General features: G+C 49.8%; 1 protein-coding gene across 2 annotated transcripts in view; it reads left to right on the top strand.

Annotated features, from left to right (window-relative positions):
- The first annotated feature begins 266 nt into the window (after positions 1-266).
- The window catches only part of Azin2 (antizyme inhibitor 2), a 35983-nt gene continuing 12443 nt past the window's right edge, over positions 267-23806 (top strand). The window contains exons 1-8 of one of the 2 annotated variants that reach the window (XM_059255000.1): positions 267-384; positions 895-1091; positions 2546-2719; positions 11848-12020; positions 12860-12994; positions 13651-13816; positions 15176-15338; positions 16701-16813. In XM_059255000.1, the coding sequence (XP_059110983.1) occupies positions 987-1091; positions 2546-2719; positions 11848-12020; positions 12860-12994; positions 13651-13816; positions 15176-15338; positions 16701-16813 (1029 nt within the window). In that variant the 5' untranslated portion in view covers positions 267-384; positions 895-986. The remainder of the gene's footprint in view (positions 385-894; positions 1092-2545; positions 2720-11847; positions 12021-12859; positions 12995-13650; positions 13817-15175; positions 15339-16700; positions 16814-23806) is intronic. The other variant, XM_059255001.1, reaches the window with a different exon arrangement.

Below are 23806 nucleotides of genomic sequence, written 5' to 3'. Positions count from 1 at the left end.
TAAGCGAGCAGCGGGCGCAAGGCGGGGCGTGGGGTCGGTGGCTGCTGGGCGCGCGGGGCGCAGGCCGCGGGGCCGAAGCCGGGGGGAGCGAGCGAGCGGAGGCGCCGAGGATCCGATTCACTCGCTGGGGAGACCTATGGGCCGAAGCCGTGTAAATGCGTTTTAAGGCGAGTGCAGGGGATGGCTGGGGGGAGCCTCGGGGAGCGGGCGCCCTCGGCCCTTGGCCGCTGACCTGCTCCCCGGACCCCCTTGCCTCCTCTCAGCAGGGGCCTCGGCTCCGCAACTGCCACTCCTCCTCGGGGTGTTGCACAAGTTTCGAGGTCACCGGCGACCCCCCCTAGCAGCGCGCCTGGCTCTGGCCCCCGCGAAGGAGGACGGGGCTTGGTAAGGAGGCCTGGGGCTGGGGTGCGGGACCCTCGCCCTGCACTCGAGAGAGGGGTCCCGCGGACAGAACCCACCGGTGGCACTTAGAGCATTCGTAGCGTGTCAGAACCAACCCCTTATAAATGGGGAAACTGACCCAAGGTCATGCAGCAGTGAGCAGACTCGAACTCAAGCTCCTGTTTTTGGCCCTTTAGGAAGGCGTGTTCGGGACTGGAGGTGTCCTCGTGACTTCCCCACCTAGGTTTCTCAGCTCTGTTCCCACGCTGAGATTTGATTTTCCTTCCAATCCCAAATTTCAGAACTGGAAAGGAACTCCAAAGCAATCCCATTTAACAGATGGGAATAATTGAGTATTCAATTCTAGTAGACGCAACATCACCGTTCCCAGGGAACTTCATCTTCGAAGGCTTGTGCTGGGGGGCAGACTGGACATGGAATCCAGGCCTGGGGAGGTGAGGGATGCAGAGAGCCGGTCCCCCAGCGGTCCCCTCCATCTCCCTCTCCCCGCAGTGTGTTGCATACTTTCTAAGGCGGTGGCCAAGGCAGCCAGCGGCGCTCCAAGGCAGCGGTTCCATCCAGTCTCTGGGCTCCTCCGGCTCAGCATGGCTGGCTACCTGAGTGAATCGGACTTTGTGATGGTGGAGGAGGGCTTCAGCACCCGGGATCTGCTGGAGGAACTCACTCTGGGGGCCTCACAGGCCACCACGGTGAGGGGATGGGAATGGGGTGTGGGTTGGTTCCCTGTCCTCTCCTTTGGTAGGAGGTCCCCATTCTCTCATTTGGTATTGGGTACTTGACATATAGGAGACATGGCTCCTGTCATCCCCAATTCTTGGTCCTTGTCCCAACATCTGCCCTCCCCGTGTCCCCTGCCTTGAGAAAAGAACACCATCACCACATGCATGGTCTCCCCAGCCCTCCAGTTGGGAGCCTAGCAGTTCCAACCCCATGCTCCCCCCACACACACACATCTGGACAGCTCCGTGAAGTTCACCTTTTTAAGGCTGTGGGAACTTCGTGGGAGCACATTTGTAGTTCGTCCTCATCTCTCCAGAGCCCGCATGACCTTCTCCCGTTTTTCCCACCTCCTGCAACTCTCCTCCAAAGCAGAATCCTACAGCAGCCGTTCTTCACCACCAGAGGATGGGCTCTGCCTCCACGGCCACACTTGCGGCTTTATAGTCCCAGTCTTGTGCTGTGCTCCATCAGAGTGGAGTCACTGTATACATGCCATGCTGTCTGGCTGTGCCTTTGCTGGGCTTTGCCCTGTGGGGCATCTCTCTCATCTTTCCTTATCTCTAGTGTTCCCTCCCGTCACTGTTGCCTTTTTCCTAATTCACTTCTGGTAGGGTTTGTATTTTCTATCTCCATGGCCACTAACCTATTTTGTAGAAAGTCCCATCTAGCTTTTATTACATTTTATTTATTTTGAGGGAACTTGTAATTACTTCAGGGTTATTTCTCTTCCAGAGCCAAGCTCTCTCTCTTAAGGTCTTTGACCTTCTCTGTCCCTTGGTTATTATTATGTTGGACACCGAGTGGGTACCCGTTTTCAACAAAGAAGTGGCATGAAAAGGAAAAGGAGTCCCAGGGAGGGACCGCACACTCATCCATGTCTGTGAGGGAGGACCAGTCACCTGCAGGCATGGCTTGCAGTGGGATGAGAACCTGTGTGTCAATGGCTGTGGGCTGTAAGCCAGCGCCTGCCTTTTGTGGAGCAGACAGCCGGATGTACAATTCTGCTGCTTGGAAAGGACACACAGAATGCAGCCAGAGTGTTAAATGTTATGGATTAAAATTACATACACACACACACACACACACACACACACACACACACACACACACACGGTGGGGTGGGTAGCATTTAGGCTGAATGGTGGTAGACTGGGAATTTGCCAAACTCAACAGAGGATGTGGTGGGAACACAGGCTTGGAGGAGGGAGAGAGTGTCTGTAGTTGACCTTAGCCGGGCTGAGGGGAGGGACTGGAGCTGGTCACACAGCCTTGAGTGTCAGCCTGAGGTGGCCTTCCATCCTGGAGGATGTGGGAGCCCTGGAAAGCTACACCAGGCTGTTGGTGGCACATCTTTGGAAGGACTGTGGGCAGCATGTACAGGGAGGGAGCTGGGCCTCATATCCGTTCGCCTCTTGCTGTGCAGGGCAAGGTGGCTGCCTTCTTCGTGGCCGACCTGAGTGCTGTAGTGAGGAAGCACTTCTGCTTTCTGAAGTACCTGCCTCGAGTCCGGCCCTTTTACTCTGTCAAGTGCAACAGCAGCCTGGGCGTGCTGAAGGTCCTGGCTGAGCTGGGGCTGGGCTTCAGCTGTGCCAACAAGGTGAGCCCTCCTGCCGCTACCGGGTCCTTAACCTTGGTGCTCGCCAAACGTGCCCTTGGTAACTCGAGGGGACAGGAGTGACCTGCAATTGACCGTGCCTTCTGGGCAGGTTGCCTACTTAAGAGAAGAGGAGGCTCCAGGGAGGAGGGAGGAAGAGATGACCATGGAACTTGTCAGCTCTGAAGTTCCAAATAGGAACCTGAGAGGTCTCTGCGCCTGTGGGTCACCTTTTAAATGGTTTTGTATTTCTTTCTGTTTCATTATTTATTTATAAATCTTTCCTTTAAGATGGGGATTCATGTAGTCCAGGCTGGCCTCAAACTCACTTTGTAGCTGAGGCTGGCCTCAAACTCCTGATTCTCCTAACTTCTACCCTCCCAAGTGCTGGGATATATCACGATCCTGGGTTATTTCTTCTTTTTCAAAAATACCTGTATTTTATTTTTCCTATTTAGGAGAAAGTTTTTAAGGTTAATGCAGTTTTACAGTGTCTTGGCTTAGAGCGGTAGTTACTAATCCTGTAATTCAAACCACTCTTCTGCCGTTAGATTTTAATTTTTTCCCTTTATAAGCTTACTGTGTGACTGTGCTTTTCAGACTAATCCTCCCAGAGTTTTGCTGCTGCCGCTGTAGGCCCTCTTCCTCATTTGATTTCTGCTCTTTTCATTCCCTCCTGGTGGCTTTGGGTTGGCTTTGCGTAGCCGTTCTTAGTCACGAGCCATGGTGGAGTACTAGCTGTCTGGGTGGGTCACAGTGTGGCACTGAGCAAGACAGACGCTGCTTGTTTTCCGAGGTTCACGGTCTTGACTTGATTAAAAGCCTTCTTGCTTAAGTCCATCTCATTCATTCACTCAGCAAAATACTATTCTAGGTGGGAGTTTAACTGTGAATGAAACCTATACAAAGGCCCCTGTTATGGTGCTTTCTGAAAAATGAACTGTGTGCTGTTGTAGGTGGGAAGCCGGGGAGAGGGTAAGAGTATTGTACTTGGTTTGTTTTTGAATCGTCAGTCCCTATGTACTGTAGGCTAGCCTAGAACTTGCTATTGCCACAGCCTGGCTTTGAACTCGCTGTCTTCCTGATTCACCCCTTTGAAAGCTGGAATCTAAAAGCTGGGATTCCAGGAAGAGTCATGTCACCACACCTGGCTGGATTGCTCTTAGTTAGTTGCCCAAGGAAGGCTTCTCTGAGATTTGAATTCACACTTGAATGAGGCAGGGGATTGAGCCAGGTGGAGAACTAGAGGAAGAACATTCTAGGCAGAGGTTAGAGCCAATGCCAAGCCCCGAGGTGGAGGCAAGCCCGCTGGACATCTCTTGTGATGTCAACACCATCAGTTTCTTGATGGTTAGTAATGGCCGTTGTGAGGAGAATTCCTATTAAGCCCCGGTCAGCAGTGTGACTATAGAGTCCTGGAAAGAATCCTTGGAAGAGAAGAGAGCTAGCCTGTCCAAGATTATGGACTAGAGTGATTCTGGTAGGGAAAATGTGTGTACCGGGGTGGGAGATGGAGTGGGCGGGTTAACCTTCACTTGAAGGTTAACTGCTGTTCACTCTCTGTGGTTGAGGAGTCTCCTCTCGTTCTTCTTTGCACACCTTGTTCTGTGTGTGTCTGACACGAAGCCCAGTGAGGCAGAAGGCTTTGCTCTCCCTGCAGCCTCCCATAGTGTGACGGCTCTACTTGTAGATACGGGAAGGGACAGGATCCTTTGGGTCCCTTGAGCTAGGGTTGAAAGACAGGGTGCAAGCCCATTGACTAGGTCCCACCACTTCCAGAAATGCAGATGAGGTGCTGCTGGTCCTCTAGCTTCAGGGTGTGGCTTCCAAAGGACAGAGCTGTGGAGGTACAGAGGCTTAGAAAAGCATTAGGAGAAAGGCACGCACCTACCATTTGCTGAGTGCTTCTGTTGGGCCAGGCTCTCTGCCAGGCGTTTTCTGTACATGATCTCATTTTATTCTCAAAACAGTCTGTGAGGTCATTCTTTTACTGTGAGGTCATTCTTTTACCGAAGTTTTGATGACGGTCCCCGGAATACACATTTAACATATAAAGAAGTGAGTCATAGAAGCTGAGCCACCTGCCCAGGATCATGCCAGGATCATGCACTGGGAGATGCCAGCTTGAGTCTGGCAGTGTGATCTCAGCCCCTACTGGTGTTGCCTTTTCCCAGATCCTTGGAGAAGGTTGGCTGTGCGGGCGTGTGGCTGGTGAAAATGTCCTCTCCCGCGGTGGGGTCACACAGACTGCACTTAGAACCCAGGATTGCCATGTGCTAGGCAAGTGCTTTACCACAGTTCCACATCACTAGCCACCCCTTCTAGGTGTTTTAAGGGTAGAGGCTGCCCTCTCCTGGTGGGTCACAGTGGGTGACCATGCTTGATGGTACCATACCTTCCTGGACTTAGACCAAAGGCGTGGCATGAGCAAGGGCTGGATGGATAGACAGCCAGGCCAGAGGCACAGGCCACACCTCTCTAGGTGCTCTGATCCTCCTTTCCCAAGGGACATGTGCCTCCTAGCCTCTTTCCCCATTAACACATCCTCCAGCCCACTCCCTTGCTCCCCCTTGTGGTTGAACTCAGCAGGGTTGTCTAGTTTGGATAACGCCTAAGAATTTCCACCAACAAGATATCCAGGGATCAGCAAGGATGCAGTGACCAGTTTACTTTTTATTTCGACAGGATCTTATGCAACTGAGTCTGGCCCAGAGCTCCTGATCCTATTACTTCACTCTCTGAGTGCTGGGATTACAGTCGTATACTATTTATTTATTTGTTTATCTGTCTGTCTATCTATCTATCTATCTATCTATCTATCTATTTATTTATCTGTCTGTCTGTCTATCTATCTAGGGTCCTACTATGTAGCCCATTGGCTTCAAATCATGGCACTCTCTGTTCCTCAGCCTTCCCAGTGCTAAGATTACAGGCATGGACACCACACCCAGATTCCGGTGACCGCCTTGTTTTAAACATGATCGTATAAGCCCAGCATGGTGGCACATGCTTGTAATTCCAGCACTCAGAAGGCTAAGGCAGGAGGATTATTGTGACTATGAGACTGGCCTGGGCTATATATCAAGAACCTATCTCAAAGCGACAAAAATAATTGCAAACAATAACAACCCCACACCCTGGTACTTGTGACTATTCAAGTGGTACATTGATTCATTCACTCAAAGAGAAGATGAGGATGCTGATTTTACACCTTGGTAGAGGATCTGCATTCTGGGGTTTGTGGATGTACAGCATTTAGAAACATGCAAACAGTTGACTGGAAGCACGTTAAGCATCTTGTGATGGAGGAAGAACACCCGTGGTGTAGACTGTTCCAGTTGCTTTAGCATGGCAGGCTTTGGAAAGCTTTCTGTGTGAATGCGTTTGGATCTGGTCTGGGGAACTCTTTTCTTATCATCTCTTAGCAGTATTCAGTCCAGCAAGTATTCTTTTAAAAAAGAGCCAACAGTAGTGTACATTCCCAGTTTGAAAGACTTCAAAAGTGCACAGGAGAGAGAGGGAATGCTGCTCTGGGCTGGCCTTCCCTCCTGGAAACACTTGATGGTCTATCCTGTGTGTAGTTTTTTCCCCCGCCCCCTGGGCAGGTCCTAGGTGCTGGGTCCTCTGGTGCCTGCTGCTGGGAGTGGCGCAGCCCTCTGGGTTTGGTCTGAAACTCTCCACCACTTTAAACACCATCCACTCACTGTTGCCTCCCTCCCTGGCTTGAGTGGTCACCTCACACCTGTCTACCATCCTCACCCCCCATCCCCACATCCATCATCTCACTTGCCATCCTGCCGCCAGAGGACAGACATCTTCTGTCCTTTCTAGAGTGGCTTTTCTCTCAGGGTGGTTGTGACAGGCATGGACCAGTCTCCCCAGAATGCCATGAAGTCTTTCCTCAGGTGGCCAGAGTAAGCCCTTAGACCTTTTACTTAAAATACAAGACTGGCCGGGCGGTGGTGGCGCACGCCTTTAATCCCAGCACTCGGGAGGCAGAGCCAGGAGGATCTCTGTGAGTTCCAGGCCAGCCTGGGCTACCAAGTGAGTTCCAGGAAAGGCGCAAAGCTACACAGAGAAACCCTGTCTCGAAAAACCAAAAAAAAAAAAAAAAATACAAGACTGACTCATTCCCTCCTTTCCTCCCTCTCCCTCTTTTTCACATGGTCTGTAATAGTGCATACTGGCCGGGCACACGCCTTTAATCCCAGCACTCGGGAGGCAGAGGCAGGCGGATCTCTGTGAGTTTGAGGCCAGCCTGGTCTACAGAGTGAGATCCAGGACAGGCACCAAAAGTACACAGAGAAACCCTGTCTCGAAAAACAAAAAACAACAACAAAACCCCGAAAACAAACAAACAAACAAACAAACAAACAAAAAGTCCATACTGGCCTTGAACTCCGAATCCTGTCTCAACTTTCACGGCGCTGGTATTGCAGGTGTGCAGGGCACATCTGGCTGCATGGCTCTCCTTGGAATCTTGAAGCTGTTGTTTACATCACACGATAACCTGTAAACCCACACCCTGCTTCCTGGTTACTTGGCAGCTGGCTCTGTGCACGCCCTCAGCCCTTACCTTCCCCGCAGCGCTGAACCCCATGCAGGCCATTCCAGCATCCTCAGCCCTTGGTGGCCCGCTCCCTCTCCTGGAAACTGTCATCCCTGGCCCATCCAAGGCTCCAGTGGGGGCTTTGCTCTCCTTTCTGACTTCACACGCCTTCGTCCTTCACACCCGGGGCTCCTCGTTCTCGGGCATGCTGTACCTTTTCCTGTCATCGTACCTTGAACCCGCTGGCCATTCTGCCACCATTCAGCATGCATTCGTCTGTGCCTCCACCCCACCAGCCCGAAAGCTCCTTAGAGAGTGAGACCCTGTCTACTTTATTTGCCTCGTGTTTTCTTCCACACCTGTCACGGCTTGGCAAATTAACAGATGCTCAAGACGTGCCTGTCGGGGCAGGTTGAGCTCTGACAGTTGAGCTACGTGACTCTGAATTAATGACATAACCTTCCAAACCTCATTTCTGCCTCATAAGGTGGTTATGAAGATTAGATGAGAATGGATAGAAGACTGGACTGCAGGGTCTGACATAGAGCAAGGCTTCCCTGAACGACACTTATTGTTTAAATATTTATAACCACAATTATTTAAATCACAGGTCCTCACAGGGCTACCATTGCCTCTTTTCACCTTGTGGAGGGAGGGAGGGAGCATTTTTATATTCCCTCAGACTTGGCGTGGTGCCAGGTCTGTGTCTGGAATGGGAGCTGTGACAGCCACAAGTCCAGCTCTGGAGTTGGATCTTTGTGTCTCTCAATGCCACTTATTGACTGTCGCCATTGGTGGGTGGACCTCTCTTAACTGGACTTAACTTTCCCCTCTGTGAAATACGGAGAGTGAACAGTAATATTTGATGGTTATGGGTCTTACAGGAATTAATGCACGTAAACAACCAGGGCTGAGGGCTGCTGGGTCAGAATTAGACGCACCATGGCTACAGACAGCTCTCATTTCTCCTACCGTGAATACTCCTTATTCATGGAGAGGCATGCCTGACTCTGGATGCTGGCTTTGTTATTTGCTACATAGCTTTTTCATTTTTGATAACATTTTACTTATTTTATGTGCATGTGTATGCATGGTTGTGTGTGGACTCGTGTGCTGAGACATCGCTGGCCTTGTACAACTTCTTATCCCCTCTGCCTGGGCTGTGAGGACTGAACGAAACAGCACCTCCAAGGCGGGTCAGAAAACTGTGGACAGTGAGCCCAACCACGTCACCACCATGCTGGTTCAGTTACGAATTGTCAGTGGTGCCACAGTGACGGTTAGGTAGTCGAGACAGACTGAATGGCTCAAGAAACTGAAACCAGTGACTCTCTAGAAAATGTTTTTTAGCACCTGATGGAAAGCATCTCATTGTAAACGGAGGCTTTTCTCTGTCTCTCCCTGTTCCGCAGCTGCTTCCGAATAATCACTCAAAGGCTTATATTAATTATAGATGTTGGCCGATGGCTCAGGCTTATTACTAGCTAGCTCTTACATTTAAATTAACTCACTTCTATTAATGTATGCATCGCCACGTGCCCATGGCTTAGCTGCTCTCTGACATCTTGTTCCTTGGGCGGCTGGATCGTGTCTCTCCCAACTCTGCCTTTCCTCTTCCCAGAATTCTCCTCGTCTGGCTCTCACTCAGTCTCTTCCTGCCCAGCCATTGGCCAATCAGCTTTTTTTATTATTAACAATGAGAACAACACATGTTCACAGTGTACAGGATCCTATAGCATCTCATTTGGGACTTTCTCCTCAGTGAACATGAGTACTTAACACTACACATTACCATCTATACATTGATGGAGCAGGCATGTGAGCTATGGTCAGTAAAGGTAAGGAAGAGTGAGGCTCAATGATGAAAAAACCTGAAATAGCTAAGGATATAGCACGGTTGTAGAGTGCTTTCCCAGCATGCACAGAAGCCCTGGGTTTGATCCTCAGCTACATAAGAAGTTCTAGTTCAACCCACGTGGTGGAAGGAGAATCCGACCCCTCAGAATCTGACCTCCACATGTGCACCATGACACATCCACCCACATGCATCTATGTATCCTGTGCACACACAATAATAAAAAGTAATTTAAAAACATTTTAAAGTTCATTTCAAGGCCAGCTTGGGCTACATCATACCCTGTCTCAAATAAGGGTTGGCAAGATGACTCAGCCAGTAAAAGCCCTTGTTACTAAATCCAGCCTGGGGCCCACATGGTGGAAGGAGAGCTTCAGCTCCTAAAAATTGTCCTCTGGCCTCCACACACATTCCTCCAAATAAGCCAATGCAAGTTAAAAAAAATGGCAGTAACCAAAAAGTAATCAGGGAGAGAGAATGCATTCATTGGCACACCAGTGCAGCTCAGGCCTTTGGGCTGGGTGATGTGTGTCAGAAAGACCCATGGCCTTGAAGACATTTCTCATGTGTCAGATAATATATGTATGTGTAACACACACACACACACACACACACACACACACACACACACAGTGGAATGCCAAAACCAAGCTAACACATGCTTTAACTCATTCTTTCCTGTGATAAGAATACTTACGATCCTATATCTTAGCAGCGTCTAAGCACACACATGCTGCTATTCATGGAGTCACCCTGATGTCTGTAAACCACCTTTTAACTGGAACAACACCCTCTGACTAACACCTGCCTGCCTCCCATCTCCTCAGCTCCTGGGAACTTAGCTATTCTACTCTCTGCTTTCCTGCCATTGGCATTTGTAGATCCCACGTAGTTAATGCGGGGTCTGGGGCGATGGCTCATTCGATAGTGTTTGCCATGCAGACATGAAGTGTCTGCCATACACGCATGAGGAGCCGGCTTTGTAAAATGCCAGGTGAAGAGCCTATGCTTGTGATTTTAGTACTAGGAAGACAGAAGACCAAGAGACATCCGGGACTTGCTTCCTAGACAGTCTAGCCCAATCAGCAAGCTTCCAGGTTCTGTGAGGGACCCTGCCTCAAAAAATGGAAAGTGACTGAGGAAGATACTTGATGTAGACCTGTGGCTTCCACTTACATGTGCACACATGTGCACCTGCACATACACACACACACACACACACACACACACACACACACACACCACTCATATACCCTACATGAAGTGAGTTCATGTATTTTTCTTGTGCCTGGTTCATTTCACTTGCCACAATGTCCCCCCATGCTCATTTACATTACAAACGGTAGGATTTCCTGCTCTTAAGAGAATGAATTGTAGTCTACCATGTTCTCTTTATCCACTCATCCAGAAACAGATGTTTAGGCTGATTTTGTGCCATGTCTATTGTGACTGATGCTGCCCTGAACAGGGGACCATGGCTCTCTCTTTGACTTCAAGTCCTCTGGATGTTACCTATATGGGATTTCGGTATCACATAGTGGATTTCATTATGACATTTCATACACGGCTATAAAGTGTTCGGTTCACATTTATCCTGTCACCCTCTCACTTCCACAGGTCCTCCTTCTCTTTCCAACTAGTCCCTCTTCTGCTGTCAACTTTTCTTTGGTGAGGGGAGGGTCTCACTCTGTAGCCCTGACTGGCCTAGAACTCACTATGACCATGCTGGCCTCAAACACAGAGATCTGTTGGCCTCAGGCTGAGGGTGAGGCCTCCTAAGTTCCTCAGGCTATGTTCAGAGCCTCAATCTTGTAGGTCCTGTGCAGGTAATCACAGTTGCTGTGTATTTTCTTTGTTGTTGTTGTTGTTATTTGAGGATTCTTCATACTGTTTTCCAAGCAACATTCATTAAACATCTTAGTTTGTCCAAAGCCCGTGAGTCTGCACAGAGCCTTTTCTATGAGTTAGAAAAATGTGTGCCCCTGCCCTTTTAAAAGAGTGATTTATTTATTTATTTTTATGCCTATGGATGTTTTGCCCACATAGCTGTATGTGCACCATGTGCATGCTGTGCCTGCTGAGGGTCCTCTGGAACTAGAGTTATGGGTGGTGGGGAGCTGCTCTGTAGGTGCTGGGAATTGAACCCAGGTCCTCTACAAAAGCAGCAAGTGTGCTTAACCACTGAGCCATCTCTCCAGCCCAGGGCACCTCCCCTTAAAGGCATTGAAGTTTTGGAATAAATATACTGATTACTTTAGAATGAGAGATTTTTCTTGCTGACAGGAAGTTAGAATAAATATGCAAATATGCTGTCTTCGCTATGAATGGGACCTCCCCATCCCCAGGATTGCACAGTGTGCCTCCCATGTGTCTGTACATGGCATCCCTGCCATCAGACAATGAGTAATCAGTGTGAAGCAATTGTGTATCTGCTGTCTTAAAGAGCTGGCCCACTAGCCAGGCTGTGGTGCTGCACACCTTTAACTACAGCACTTGAGAGGCAGAGGCAGTGGATCCCTGAGTTCGAGGCCGGCTGGTCTACAGAGTGAATTCCAAGACAGCCATAGAGAAACCCTGTCTTGGGGAAAAAGAAAAACCAAAGAGAGAGAAAGAGAGGGCCCACTTAGTGGACACCCGGTGTATAGTTATGAGTTTGCCCCTCATGCCTGGGCTCCAACGGCCAGCAGGCCCTGGGGCCTCCTCACCACGACCTTTGGAACTTCACAGGCAGAGATGGAGTTGGTCCAGCATATCGGTGTCCCTGCCAGTAAGATCATCTGTGCCAACCCCTGTAAGCAAAGCGCACAGATCAAGTATGCTGCCAAGCATGGGGTGAGCCTGCTGAGCTTCGACAATGAAGTGGAGCTGGCCAAGGTGGTCAAGAGCCACCCCAGTGCCAAGTAAGCTGAAGACCGCTTCTGCAGGGAGGCTGGGCTGCTGGAGGAGGCTGGAGGGGGGGAAAGAGTGGGGAGCTGGGGAGAGGTCCCCATCCTGGATGCTCCTTGGATCCCACCACACTTACAGGAGGATGGGGTACTCCTGGACAGGACCCAGATCCAGGGCAGGAATGTTACAGCCCTCAGTAGAAAAGGCCCAAGGTATTACAGAGGTCACACTTCAGGAAAGGTGGAGCCCAGGATGAGTGAAATTTGGGAGGGAGAAACAGCCAAGGCAGTATGTCTGTGTTGGGAACAGCGTGGACCATCTGAGGGATGTACAGAGGTGGAGTGTTGCTTGAATATCGCTGTCCAATGGGTAAGGGACACAGTAATATTGGTCATGGAGCAGTGGCCCTGTGCAGATGGTTTCTGGGAGGTAGCAGGGATGGATGTTTTTCTCTGACTGTGACAGTTAATAATCCTTGACACTCTGGGGATCCAGAGAGGGGTCTGAGGGAATAGTAGGGTGTCCAGGAGCCATTCTGGTTCACCCAAAGCACAGCACCCCTCATGTTTCAGGACTCTGCCTAGGAATTTGTTTGACACACGGTTCCCTCTTATGCAATATGTCTGGCTATGGAGTTGATTGGGAAGACCTGAGCTGCCTGGGTGAGGGTTAATGGGACCTGGACCCAGCAGATGACTTAGAGGTCAGTTGGCAGTGCAGAGTGACCTAGGAAGGCTGTGGTCTCAGTGGCCTTTCAGCTATGTGGGTCTCAGCTCATTGGTCCAAAGAGGAGCAGCTGGGCGTGGCAGTGGGGGCGGGGCTCACTCAGCAGGGATGCTGCATTTCTCCACAGGATGGTTCTGTGCATTGCTACCCAGGACTCTCACTCCCTGAGTCACCTGAGCCTGAGGTTCGGAGCGTCGCTGAAATCCTGCAGACATCTGCTTGAAAACGCCAAGAAGAGCCATGTGGAGGTGGTGGGTGTGAGGTGTGCACTGGGAGCCAGCCACTCTGCCCACGCCAGACCCACTACCTTTTCCCAGGACCTAATCATGGACATCCTGGGCCTCTCTCAGGGCTTGCCCCTAGCCTGGGCCTCTGGACAGTGTCCTCTCTTTGGAAGGAAGATTTATCAGCATCCCTACTACAGTCCCCAGAATGTCTTATCCCAGGAGGTTCCTCCCACCGGCATGGCTTTGAGTCAGTCCTGAATGTCTATAAGTCATTGTTTCCTTCCATGCAGAGATAGGGTGTAGTTATGGCCAGTTCTCCAGCTTTGCCTATCTGGTATTTCATGTTCCATGCTGAGCACCTCAGGCTTTAGTCCACACCCTTGTGCAGTAAGGACTTTTCTCCCCCGTCTGTAGATGTCAAGATTTAACAAAGCAAGCCTAGGAACTCACCCTGGCCACGTGCTCACTGACAGGTGTACCCTGACCTGGATACTTTGGGACCTCAGCTCTCATTCCAGAAGATTCCTCTCCAGGGAAGCGTGAAGGGATGGGAGAAGTGCCTCCTGTCCACTCCTAGGTGACCACGGGACCCTTTGTAGCCCATTTGATGTCCCAGGCCTCAGTCATTGCATCTGTAGCATGGGTGCACCTGGACCTTGTATGTAAGCCAAGGCTCTTCTTCCCTTCTCAGTTTTCACATTGGCAGTGGCTGTCCTGACCCTCAGGCCTACGCCCAGTCCATCGCGGATGCTCGGCTCGTGTTTCAAATGGGTGCCGAGCTGGGCCACACGATGAACATTCTGGACCTTGGTGGTGGCTTTCCTGGCTTAGAGGGAGCCAAAGTGAGATTTGAAGAGGTAACTGTGGTCAAGGGTGGCTTGGATGCCATTTTGTGGTGGGGGAGGGGCACAGTGAGCATAGCCCACTGTACAGTACATCTGGCCTGTGTGTCACACTGGGCTTAGTGCTCTCCTGGATTTTATTGCTACTTATTAACCCGGTGTTGTGCCTCAGCGGGGCTTGTAGACTCCCTTCCTGAGTCCACAGCAGAGCTGGCTGCACGCCTCACTTGGCTTGACTCCAGCCCATGCACTTAGCTAGCTTATGAGAGGCTCACTCAAGACGTATTTACATGCGTGAGCTCTTCGATGGTCTGAGTACGCGCACCTTATTCACCCTCCAATGGGCTGACAAGAAACCTGGGGGGAAGGGCGGGAAGGGAATGCTCCCACTGTAGGAGTCCTCTCACTTGTGAGCCAAGGGCAGCACAAATGAGTCATAGTGATTCCCACTCAGACCCCTAGGGGCGCCCCCTCCCCCTGGTTTTTTGAGAGCCCTGGAACTCACAGAGATCTGCCCGCCTCTGCCTCCTGAGTGTTGGAATTAAAAGTCTGGCTGGGGCACATCTCTTCAGTAGTACAATACTTCTGTAGTCTCTCTCTATAGGAAGTGACCCTGAGAAGGCCCCAGATGCCCCAGGAATTAGCCTCAGTATTGAATTGCAGCCTTGTACATAGCAGAAGTCTAGTGGACTTTCCAGTGCTCAAACTGCCTGGAGTATGATGAAAACATTCATCACACTGGAGGACATTCAGAGTCCATTGAGTGTGGCAGGTTGTAAGAACAGACATGTGATGGAGATGGTATTGCATGTCTATAATCCCAGCACCTGGAAGGTGAATGTTGGGAGATCAGAAGTTCAAGACCAGCCTGGGCTACATGAGGCCCTGGCTCAAATAATCAACCCTTCTCCCATAAAGACACAACAACAATAACAAACTCCGAATCCACATAACCCGACTGTATATGTAATTAAAAAGAGGGTGTGCATAAGAATGAAGGGAGCGACTCTAAAAGTTCACAGTGGTCAGGGTCACCCATCCGGGTGACAGAGCGGCTCTGCGTGTTTGTTTGTTTGTTTGTTTGTTTTCTGAAACCTTACCTACTGTTTAACAAGCTGCTTATTTATGAAGGAAGGATCCATGGCAGAGAATCTGGAATCTGAGCACCGAGCATTATAGGAGGGAATACCCCTTTCTAGGTGGGATTATTTGGGCGAGTGGCTGTGCAATTGCTAGGTCTTCACTCCAGTGTCCCCCCATCCCTCCCCCCATCATGTGCCTTCCTGGCTAACTGTGCCCAGTTACCAGCTGGGACCTTAGCAACTGCCAAGTTCTTCCTGAAATCACGTGGTCCTGCACGTACCTCTCTTCCAGATTGCCTCTGTGATCAACTCAGCCTTGGACCTGTACTTCCCTGAGGGCTGCGGTGTGGACATCCTTGCTGAGCTGGGACGCTACTATGTGACTTCTGCCTTCACTGTGGCCGTCAGCATCGTTGCCAAGAAGGAGGTTCTTCTGGACCAGCCCGGCAAGGAGGGTAGGTGCCAGGTGGGCAGCAGAGCCCAGTTCTTCCCTGAAGCTGTGACGGTGGCGGGCTAAGCCGGGGTGGGGCCATCTGGAGAATGGGTGTTTGCTGTAGGAAAAGCTGCAGTCAATTCCCCTCACCCCAAAGACAGTTTCATCCCTTTATTCCAGGGGTTCTCAACCTTCCTAACGCTTCGACCCTTAAAACAGTTCCTCATGTTGGGGTGACCCCCAACCATAAGTTGTTCTCATTGCTACTTCATAACAGTAATTTTGATACTGTTATGAATTGTAGTGTAAATATCTGATATTTCTTATGGTCTTAGGTGACCCTGTGAAAAGGTCGTTCAGACCCCGTTGAGAACCTCTGCTTTATTCCTTATGCAGCTGGACCGCAAAACAGCCTTAGGGTGGATAGGTATTTAATTGGTCCCATTTTATGGATGAGAAACGGAGTTAAAGAGAATGTCAGTGAATTGCTTAATAGTTAGCTAGAGGTGAGCTTGCATTTGGCCCCACGTGTGCCTCCTCTTCAAAGTACAGGCTCTTGTTCATCCTTCTTAGAACTTGATGACAGTGGATTTGTTCACATCTCCTTTACCGAGGACAGACCATAGAGAGGACATCGTCATCAGTTCAGGGTCACGGGTGATAGAGGGCAGCGCTGGGTTTCAAGTTCAGCTCAGGATGACCCGGAGCTCCCGTGCCCACACCACCAACATCGGTGCCCTTCTTTGCCCTTCCGGATAGATCGAGCTTCCCATAGGGATCTCTCAGACCCCATGAGTGACAGGTGCCGGTGAATCTGATTTTGAGCTTTGCCCTCTGCTCCAGAACCCTCACACTGGAGAGTGTCACAGTGGTGTGCTCTTCCTCAGAGAGAGTTTGTTGGCAGCGTGGGGCTCCAGGCAGTGTGGTCAGTTTGTGTACATGTATGTGCATTCATGTTCGTGTGCATGTATGTGCATTCATGCATTCTCCTGGCCTCTTACAGACTTGGGGGATATTCTGTCTAGTGTATCCAGCCAGATCTAGTGTATCTGGTTTCTTACTCTGATGTACCTCCTCCCTGTCATGTGCCTCTGAGCAAGTGGCTCTGAGTTTGGGTGAGCTGCTCTTCTGCTTTTCCTGGGGCCTTTAGGGGCTCGGATATAAGCAGGGAAATATGTTCTGGCACCGTGACTCAGCTGCAAGGGGGAGTCTCCATGTCACCAGAAAAATGACTTTTAGTAGCTTCTGTTGCAGGGTTTACCCCATACCTGAAGAAGGGGCAACCCTTTGCCCCACAGCCTTGGCCCCACCATAGTGCCAGCTTCTGATTCCCAGGCTCCTCACATTCTCCTTGTGTGGCCCCTGTTCTCTCCCTTCCTCACAGAGGAAACCAGTTCGGCCCCTAAGACCATCGTGTACCACCTTGATGAGGGCGTTTATGGGATCTTCAACTCAGTCCTGTTTGACAACATCTGCCCCACCCCCACCCTGCAGAAGGTGAGCCTATCCCTTGTGAATGTGCCTTCATCCTGTGCCTGTGTTTTTATCTAACTCTTCTTATTTTAGTCTTTCTGGGCTCAAATCCAAGGCCTCAGACATCTGAGCCGTGCTCTATCACTGAACTATGTTCTCAGGTAGTGTAGCTCAGTGGTGGAGAATTTGTCTAATATGCAGGAGGCCCTGGGTTCAACACACACTAAAAATGGTTTTTTAAAAAAATAGACAAAAGATTTAGCCATGGTGTGTACTTGGAATCTCAGTCCTTGGGGTGCTGAGGCAAAAGGATCATGAGTTTAAGGTTAGCCTAGGCTACATAGAGAAAAAAAGAAAAGAAAAAGAAAAAGAAAAGAAAGAAAGCAAGGGTGAAGGTGAAGATATTGCTCACTGTGCAGAATGTTGTATTTCTTCTCATTATTTTAGAAAAAGAGAGTTTCTCTGTGTAGTTTCGGTGCCTGTCCTGGATCTTGCTCTATAGACCAGGCTGGCCTCGAACTCATAGAGATCCGCCTGGCTTTGCCTCCGGAGTGCTGGGATTAAAGGTGTGCGCCACCACCGCCCGGCTCAAAGTACTCATTTTTTTTTTTTTTTTAAGATTTTATTTATTTGTTATGTACACAGTGTTCTGTCTGCATGTATGACTGCAGGCCAGAAGAGGGCACCAGATCTCATTACAGATGGTTGTGAGCCACCATGTGGTTGCTGGGAATTGAACTCAGGACCTTTGGAAGATCAGTCAGTACTCTTAACCTCTGAGCCATCTCTCCAGCCCCTCAAAGTACTTATTTTATAACACTGGGATCATGTTGTTTTATCATCTTTTCATTTATATGGGGTGTAGCTATTGCTGTGGTTTTTTTTTTTTTTTTTTTTTTTTTTTTTTTTTTTTTTTTTTTTTTTTTGTGGCTCCAAAGTACTTCAATCAATGCAGCCCTAGCTGCTTGGCTCTATTTCCAGCATGGAGTGTCTTGACAGACACCTGTGGTCCCCACTCTGGAGTTAGTCCCTAGAAGTAAGGTTTGTCAGTAATGGGTTTTCATATAAATGGGAACAAGAGCAACAGAGCACACCCAGGCCTCCAGCAGCTTTAGTGGGCGTGGTTGAGTGGGGGAAAGAAAACCAGGCACCCACCTCCCAAAGGCCCTTCTTTCTCCTCATCCCATGGCAGGCAGGGGGAGCCCATCTCTGCCTCATTCAGGGGCCTACACATTGTGCAATAGCCTTGTGGGGTCTTGTTCCAAAGTTAAATCTGGTTTCCAGTTGCATCTGCATGTCTGAGGAAGCCTCCCTGACGCGTAGAAGAATTCAGGTTTTTACATTCTGTATTCTTGTGGCAGCTAACTTCCTATTGTACAGATCTAGGGACCAGGCTGGCCATATCCAGTTCCCATTTCCTACTTTAAAAATGTTGTATTTGGGGGTTGGGGATTTAGCTCAGTGGTGCAAGGCCCTGGGTTCAGTCCTCAGCTCCAGAAAAAGAAAAAAGAAAAAAAATGTTGTATTTGTTCTTTGACAGTTTCATACATGTAAATCACATGTCTTGATCATGTCTACTCCCATCCCCCTTCTCTTAACTCTTCCCCACACCCCACATCCTACTCCCGCTTTCAAATGCCCCCCCCCATAACCTGCTGAGTCCAGTCAGTGCCACCCCCTCCTGCAGGGATGCTGGTGGCGGATCTTGTAATGAGGGCAACAGCCAGTTATGAATCTCTAAATTGCGGCTCACTGCAGAGAGAGGCTTCTCTGGCTGAAGCTGAGAGCTGCAGTAGTCTATGGTATAGACCAGTGGTTCTCAACCTATGGGTCACGACTCCCGGGGTCGAACCACCCTTTCACAGGGGTTGCATATCAGAGATCCTGTAACCAGATATTTTTACATTATGATTCATGACAGTAGCAAAATTACCGTTATGAAGCAGCAACAAGATAATTATATGGTGGGGGTCACCGTGACATAAAGAACCGTGTTGCAGCGTTAGGAGGGTTGGGAACCACTGGTATAGTCCTTACAGTTTGGCAAGGTGTCCTTTTAGAAACCCAGCAGTACTTGGTGCCCGAGAGTCTCTGGCCTGCTGAACCATGAGCCTTTGATCAGGGTTACAGTACTGGGCATGGTGTGAAGTCCCTTCTGCGGACCAGGCCTTTTAAAGGTTTTTTTTGTTTGTTTGTTTTTGCAACAGGATTTTCCTGTGACACCCAAGCTAGCCTCTAACTGTGGCTCCACACTCAGTTCACAGGTGATTTTCACAGCTGCTTGTCCTCCTGGCCTGCCCTCTGTTCCCTTCCTCAGCTTCTCAACAGAGTGGGAACAAGTTTCTCACCCACTGCTACCCCAGAGCCTCATTCCTCCTCCAGCCTCACGCCCCTCCAGCCTCACGCCCCCTCCAGCCTCACGCCCCTCCAGCCTCACGCCCCTCCAGCCTCACGCCCCCTCCAGCCTCACGCCCCTCCAGCCTCACGCCCCCTCCAGCCTCACGCCCCTCCAGCCTCACGCCCCCTCCAGCCTCACGCCCCTCCAGCCTCACGCCCCCTCCAGCCTCACGCCCCCTCCAGCCTCACACCCCTCCAGCCTCACGCCCCCTCCAGCCTCACGCCCCCTCCAGCCTCACACCCCCTCCAGCCTCACACCCCCTCCAGCCTCACGCCCCTCCAGCCTCACGCTCCTCCAGCCTCACGCCCCCTCCAGCCTCACACCCACTGCCACCCCGTCCAGCCGCTGTTTCTGGTGCCAGGATCTTCCTGTAAACTTTCTTTATGGTCTGTTGTTCTTTCTCTGATGATGCCTCAGTTTACCCCTTCAGAGGCTGTGACCCTTAATTGAGACTGGCTGTGAGCAGAGCCTGCTAGGGGCTCACACAGCCTCGGGTCAGAGGTTATGCAGGAGTTAGCTCTGTCTGTGTCTGGAGTTTGTCCAGAGTCCTCCTGTCTGCACCAGTGGCTGTGACTGCTTTGTGGCCGCAGTCTTTCTTACCAAGGACTTTTAAACTTAAGGTATAAACAGTTGTCGTAGTAGACTCTTTGGTACAAGTCCTGCTTCTTATTATCAGACCATATGTAGCTCATTTTTGTTCATTTTGAGACAGGGTCTCTCTGCATATCTCTAGACCAGGCTGGCCTCACGGAGATCTGCCTGCCTCTGCCTCCCAATGCTGGGATTAAAGGCGTGCACTACCATACCCAGCTTGTTTTTCTTTTACAAAATTAAAATATTTGAGGGGGTGGCTTGGTAGTTAGGAACACTTGCTGCACTTTCAGAAGACCCAAGTTTAGATCCCAGCACCCACATCAGGAGGCCCACAGCCACCTGTAATTCTGGTCCCAAGGGATGTGATGTCATCTTCTGGAGTCACCTGCACGTGTGTGCACATACTTATCCAGACATATACATGTAGATGCACACACGTATAAACAAAATTAAAATATTCAAATCCTTCAATATGCACTGTGCTGAGGTCTGTTGTCAAGAGTAGGTAAAAATTGTATTTTTAAATATGATCTTGTTGGATGGAGGTGTGTGCGCGTGTGAGCGAGTGCATGTGTATAAATGTGTGTGAATTAGTACACAGGCTACAGTAATGTCATGAGGAAAATATAAACAAATATGCTGATTTTTTTTTCCAAAAAATATCTTGGTATGTGTTTGTGAAAGATCAAGAGGCAGATCACAGTCATCAAAATTTAAAGATTCCGAGTATCTCCCATCATCCACCATTGGTGGTCAGATATTCCCACTTGCCTCCCAGATGGTTTTTATAGTTGATCTGCTGAACTCAGAAGCCGAAGAAGGCCTCATGGACATTTGGTTGCCATGTCTTTTAAAGTAGTGATTTCCCAATACCCTCTTAAAAAAAGTCTTGATAACTTGTTGATAAAACTGTTTTTGTTTTTTCACTTGTAGCGTATTGTGGGGATTTAGTAAGGCAACTCCACGTAGTTCAAAAGGAGGTTTATTTTGGGGTAACTTACAGCCAGTAAAGGGGTTGGTTACAGGATCCGGGAGAGGTGAAGTGCAGTCCAGCGGGGTTCTCTGGAGAACTCCGCTCGGTCTACCATCCAGCATCCAGGATCACCAGGAACCAAGAGACCCGGCACATCTGGATTCCGGGTCTTAAGGGCTCAGGTCTCTGCCCCGCCTGGGGGGGGGGGCGGGCAGGTCATAGGTAGGTGTGACAGTTACCGGAAGCCTCACTGGGGGTAGTACTTCCAGGTCAAAGCTGGAACAGCTACCCACTACAGTAGCACTTACTACATTCTGGAGTTTTCTGATGTGTAGACTTCCTCTGTTTCCCTTTGGTGCTGTTGAACTTTTCTTTCTTTGTTTCTTTTTCTTTCTTTCTTTCTTTCTTTCTTTCTTTCTTTCTTTCTTTCTTCCTTTCTTTTTTTCTTTTTCTTTCTTTGTGTGTGTGTGTGTGTGTGTGTGTGTGTGTGCCCTAGTGTGGCAGTTACAGGGCAACCTTGGCTGTTGGTCCTCACTGGGTGTCTCCTGCTGATCCCAGCTGCATAGTAGGGGTACACCCTTGCATAACAAGTGATTTGTCTATTGAGCCCGCCTCTCCAGCTCCCCTCGCCCACTTCCCATTTCTTCTGGTGTCTCACATGCACCTCAGGTTAAACTTGCTCAGATCTGAACACTTCATCTCCAGCCAGCGAGGCTGGAGGACTGACTGGACATGGTGGGTTCCTGCCTTCCCTGGCTTCCCGAGTGGAGGACGCCTGCAGCTCTAGATCCCAAATTGGTTCTGAGTTCATCTTTCCTGCTGCCATCACAGTGCAGGCCCCTGCCTGACTGAGCCCCTGAAGTGACCGTCAGTGCTCCTCCTGAAGTGACCGTCAGTGCTCCTCCTGAAGTGACCGTCAGTGCTCCTCCTGCCCCTCCTCCTGCCTGCTACCATTCATTGGCCACTTTGCAAACTCATTCCTTTTCCCTCCCTCCCTCCTTCCCTCCCTTCCTTCCTTCCTTCCTCCCTTCCTCTCTCCATCCCTCCCTCCCTTCCTCCCTCCCTCCCTTCCTTCCTTCCTCTCTCCCTTTCTCCCTTCCTTCCTTCCTTCCTTCCTCCCTTCCACTCTCCCTCTCTTTCTCTCTCCATCCCTCTCTCCCTTCCTCTTTTCTTCTCTTCCACCTCTCTCCCTCCCTTCCTTCTTGTCTCCCTCCCTTCCTCTCTCCCTACTTTTTAAAAGACAGGGTGTTGCCGTGTTGCCCAGGGTGGCCTCCTGCCTTAGCCTCTTGAACGATCAGGACTGCCACAGGCATGTGTATACTGCTGGAATCAAACAACCTTTGGAAATGTGTGTAGTAGGCAACTTCAAGTCGAGCGGAAGTTTCCAGGCGGGAAAAAGCCTCTCTGCTCTAATGACCTCTGCTCGTCATCCGGGCTCCTCGTGCGTCCGTCCGTCCGTCCGTCCGAGCTCCTCTTCCACTCTCTGTGTCATGCTTCATTACTGCCAGTGTTGCTTGTGTATCGGTGACAGTTGATATCACGTGCTTACGGCAGTGGGTTCTGGGTTGACTTAATTTTTGTAAGAATCCTTTAAGGCACGTGTTATTGATCCCATTTTACAATGGGAAAACTGGCCTTGAAGGGGTGAAGTGTCATAAGGTGGAATGCTTATTCTCTGCAGATTGAGCCCCTTATGGGTAGCAGTCATGTTTTATTCGTGTGCCTAATGTCAGAGAAAAATCTCCCTTCACAATCACTGCATAGCCTGCCACTCAAGCACCTTGGAGTTTTTGTTGTTATTATTCATACTTCCGTGCATATCCTCTCGTTAGAATGATCCCCACGTGACTGGCCCATCTGACACTGTTAAAATAGAAGCACTTTTTTTTTATGTTTTATTTTTATTGTATAATTTTATAATTTAATTTAATTTTACATATCAGCCACGTATTCCCCTGTCCTCCCCCCTCCTGCTAGCCCCCCCATCTTCCCCCCAGCCCAGCCCCCATTCCCATCTCCTCCAGGGCAAAGACTCCCCTGGGGATTCAGCTCAACCTGGTAGATTCAGTCCAGGCAGGCCCAGTCCCCTCCTCCCAGGCTGAGCAAAGTATCCCTGCATAAAGCCCCAAGTTCCAAACAGCCAGCTCATGCACTAAGGACAGGTCCCGGTCCCACTGCCTGGATGCCTCCCAAACAGTTCAAGCTAATCAACTGTCTCACTTATCCAGAGGGCCTGATCCAGTTGGGGGCTCCTCAGCTATTGGTTCATAGTTCATGTGTTTCCATTTGTTTGGCTATTTGTCCCTGTGCTTTTTCCAAGCTTGGTCTCAACAATTCTCGCTCACACAATCCCTCCTCTTTCTTGCCATTTGGACTCCTGGAGCTCCACCTGGGGCCTGGCCATGGATCTTTGTATCCGTTTCCCTCAGTTATTGGATGAGATTTCTAGCATGACAGTTAGGGTGTTTGGCCATCCTATCACCAGAGTAGGTCAGTTCGGGCTTTCTCTCGACCATTGCCAGTAGTCTATTGTGGAGGTATCTTTGTGGATTTCTGTGGACCTCTCTAGCACTTTGCTTCTTCCTATTCCCATGTGGTCTTCATTTATCATGGTCTCTTATTCCTTGTTCTCCCTCTCTGTTCTTGATCCAGCTGGGATCTCCTGCTCCCTTAAGCTCTTTCCCTGGAAACTTGCCCTTCATTACCCCCACTCACGTCCAGGTTGTTCATGTAGATCTCATCCATTTCTCTGTCATTGGGCGATCCCTGTGTCTTTCTTAGGGTCCTGTTTTCTAGGTAGCCTCCCTGGAGTTGTGAGTAGCAGTCTAGTCATCTTAGTTTTACATCTAGTATCCTCCTATGAGTGAGTACATACCATGTTTGTCTTTCTGAGACTGGGTTACCTCACTCAGGATGATTTTTTCTAGATCCATCCATTTGCCTGCAAACCTCATGATGTCTTTGTTTTTCTCTGCTGGTAGTACTTCATTGTGTATATGTACCACATTTTATTTATCCATTCTTCAGTTGAAGGGTATCTAGGTTGTTTCCA

This window comes from Peromyscus eremicus, chromosome 2 (assembly GCF_949786415.1).
Source record: "Peromyscus eremicus chromosome 2, PerEre_H2_v1, whole genome shotgun sequence".
NCBI classification, from domain to species: Eukaryota; Metazoa; Chordata; class Mammalia; order Rodentia; family Cricetidae; genus Peromyscus; species Peromyscus eremicus.
This window is presented reverse-complemented; position numbering and strand designations above follow the sequence as displayed.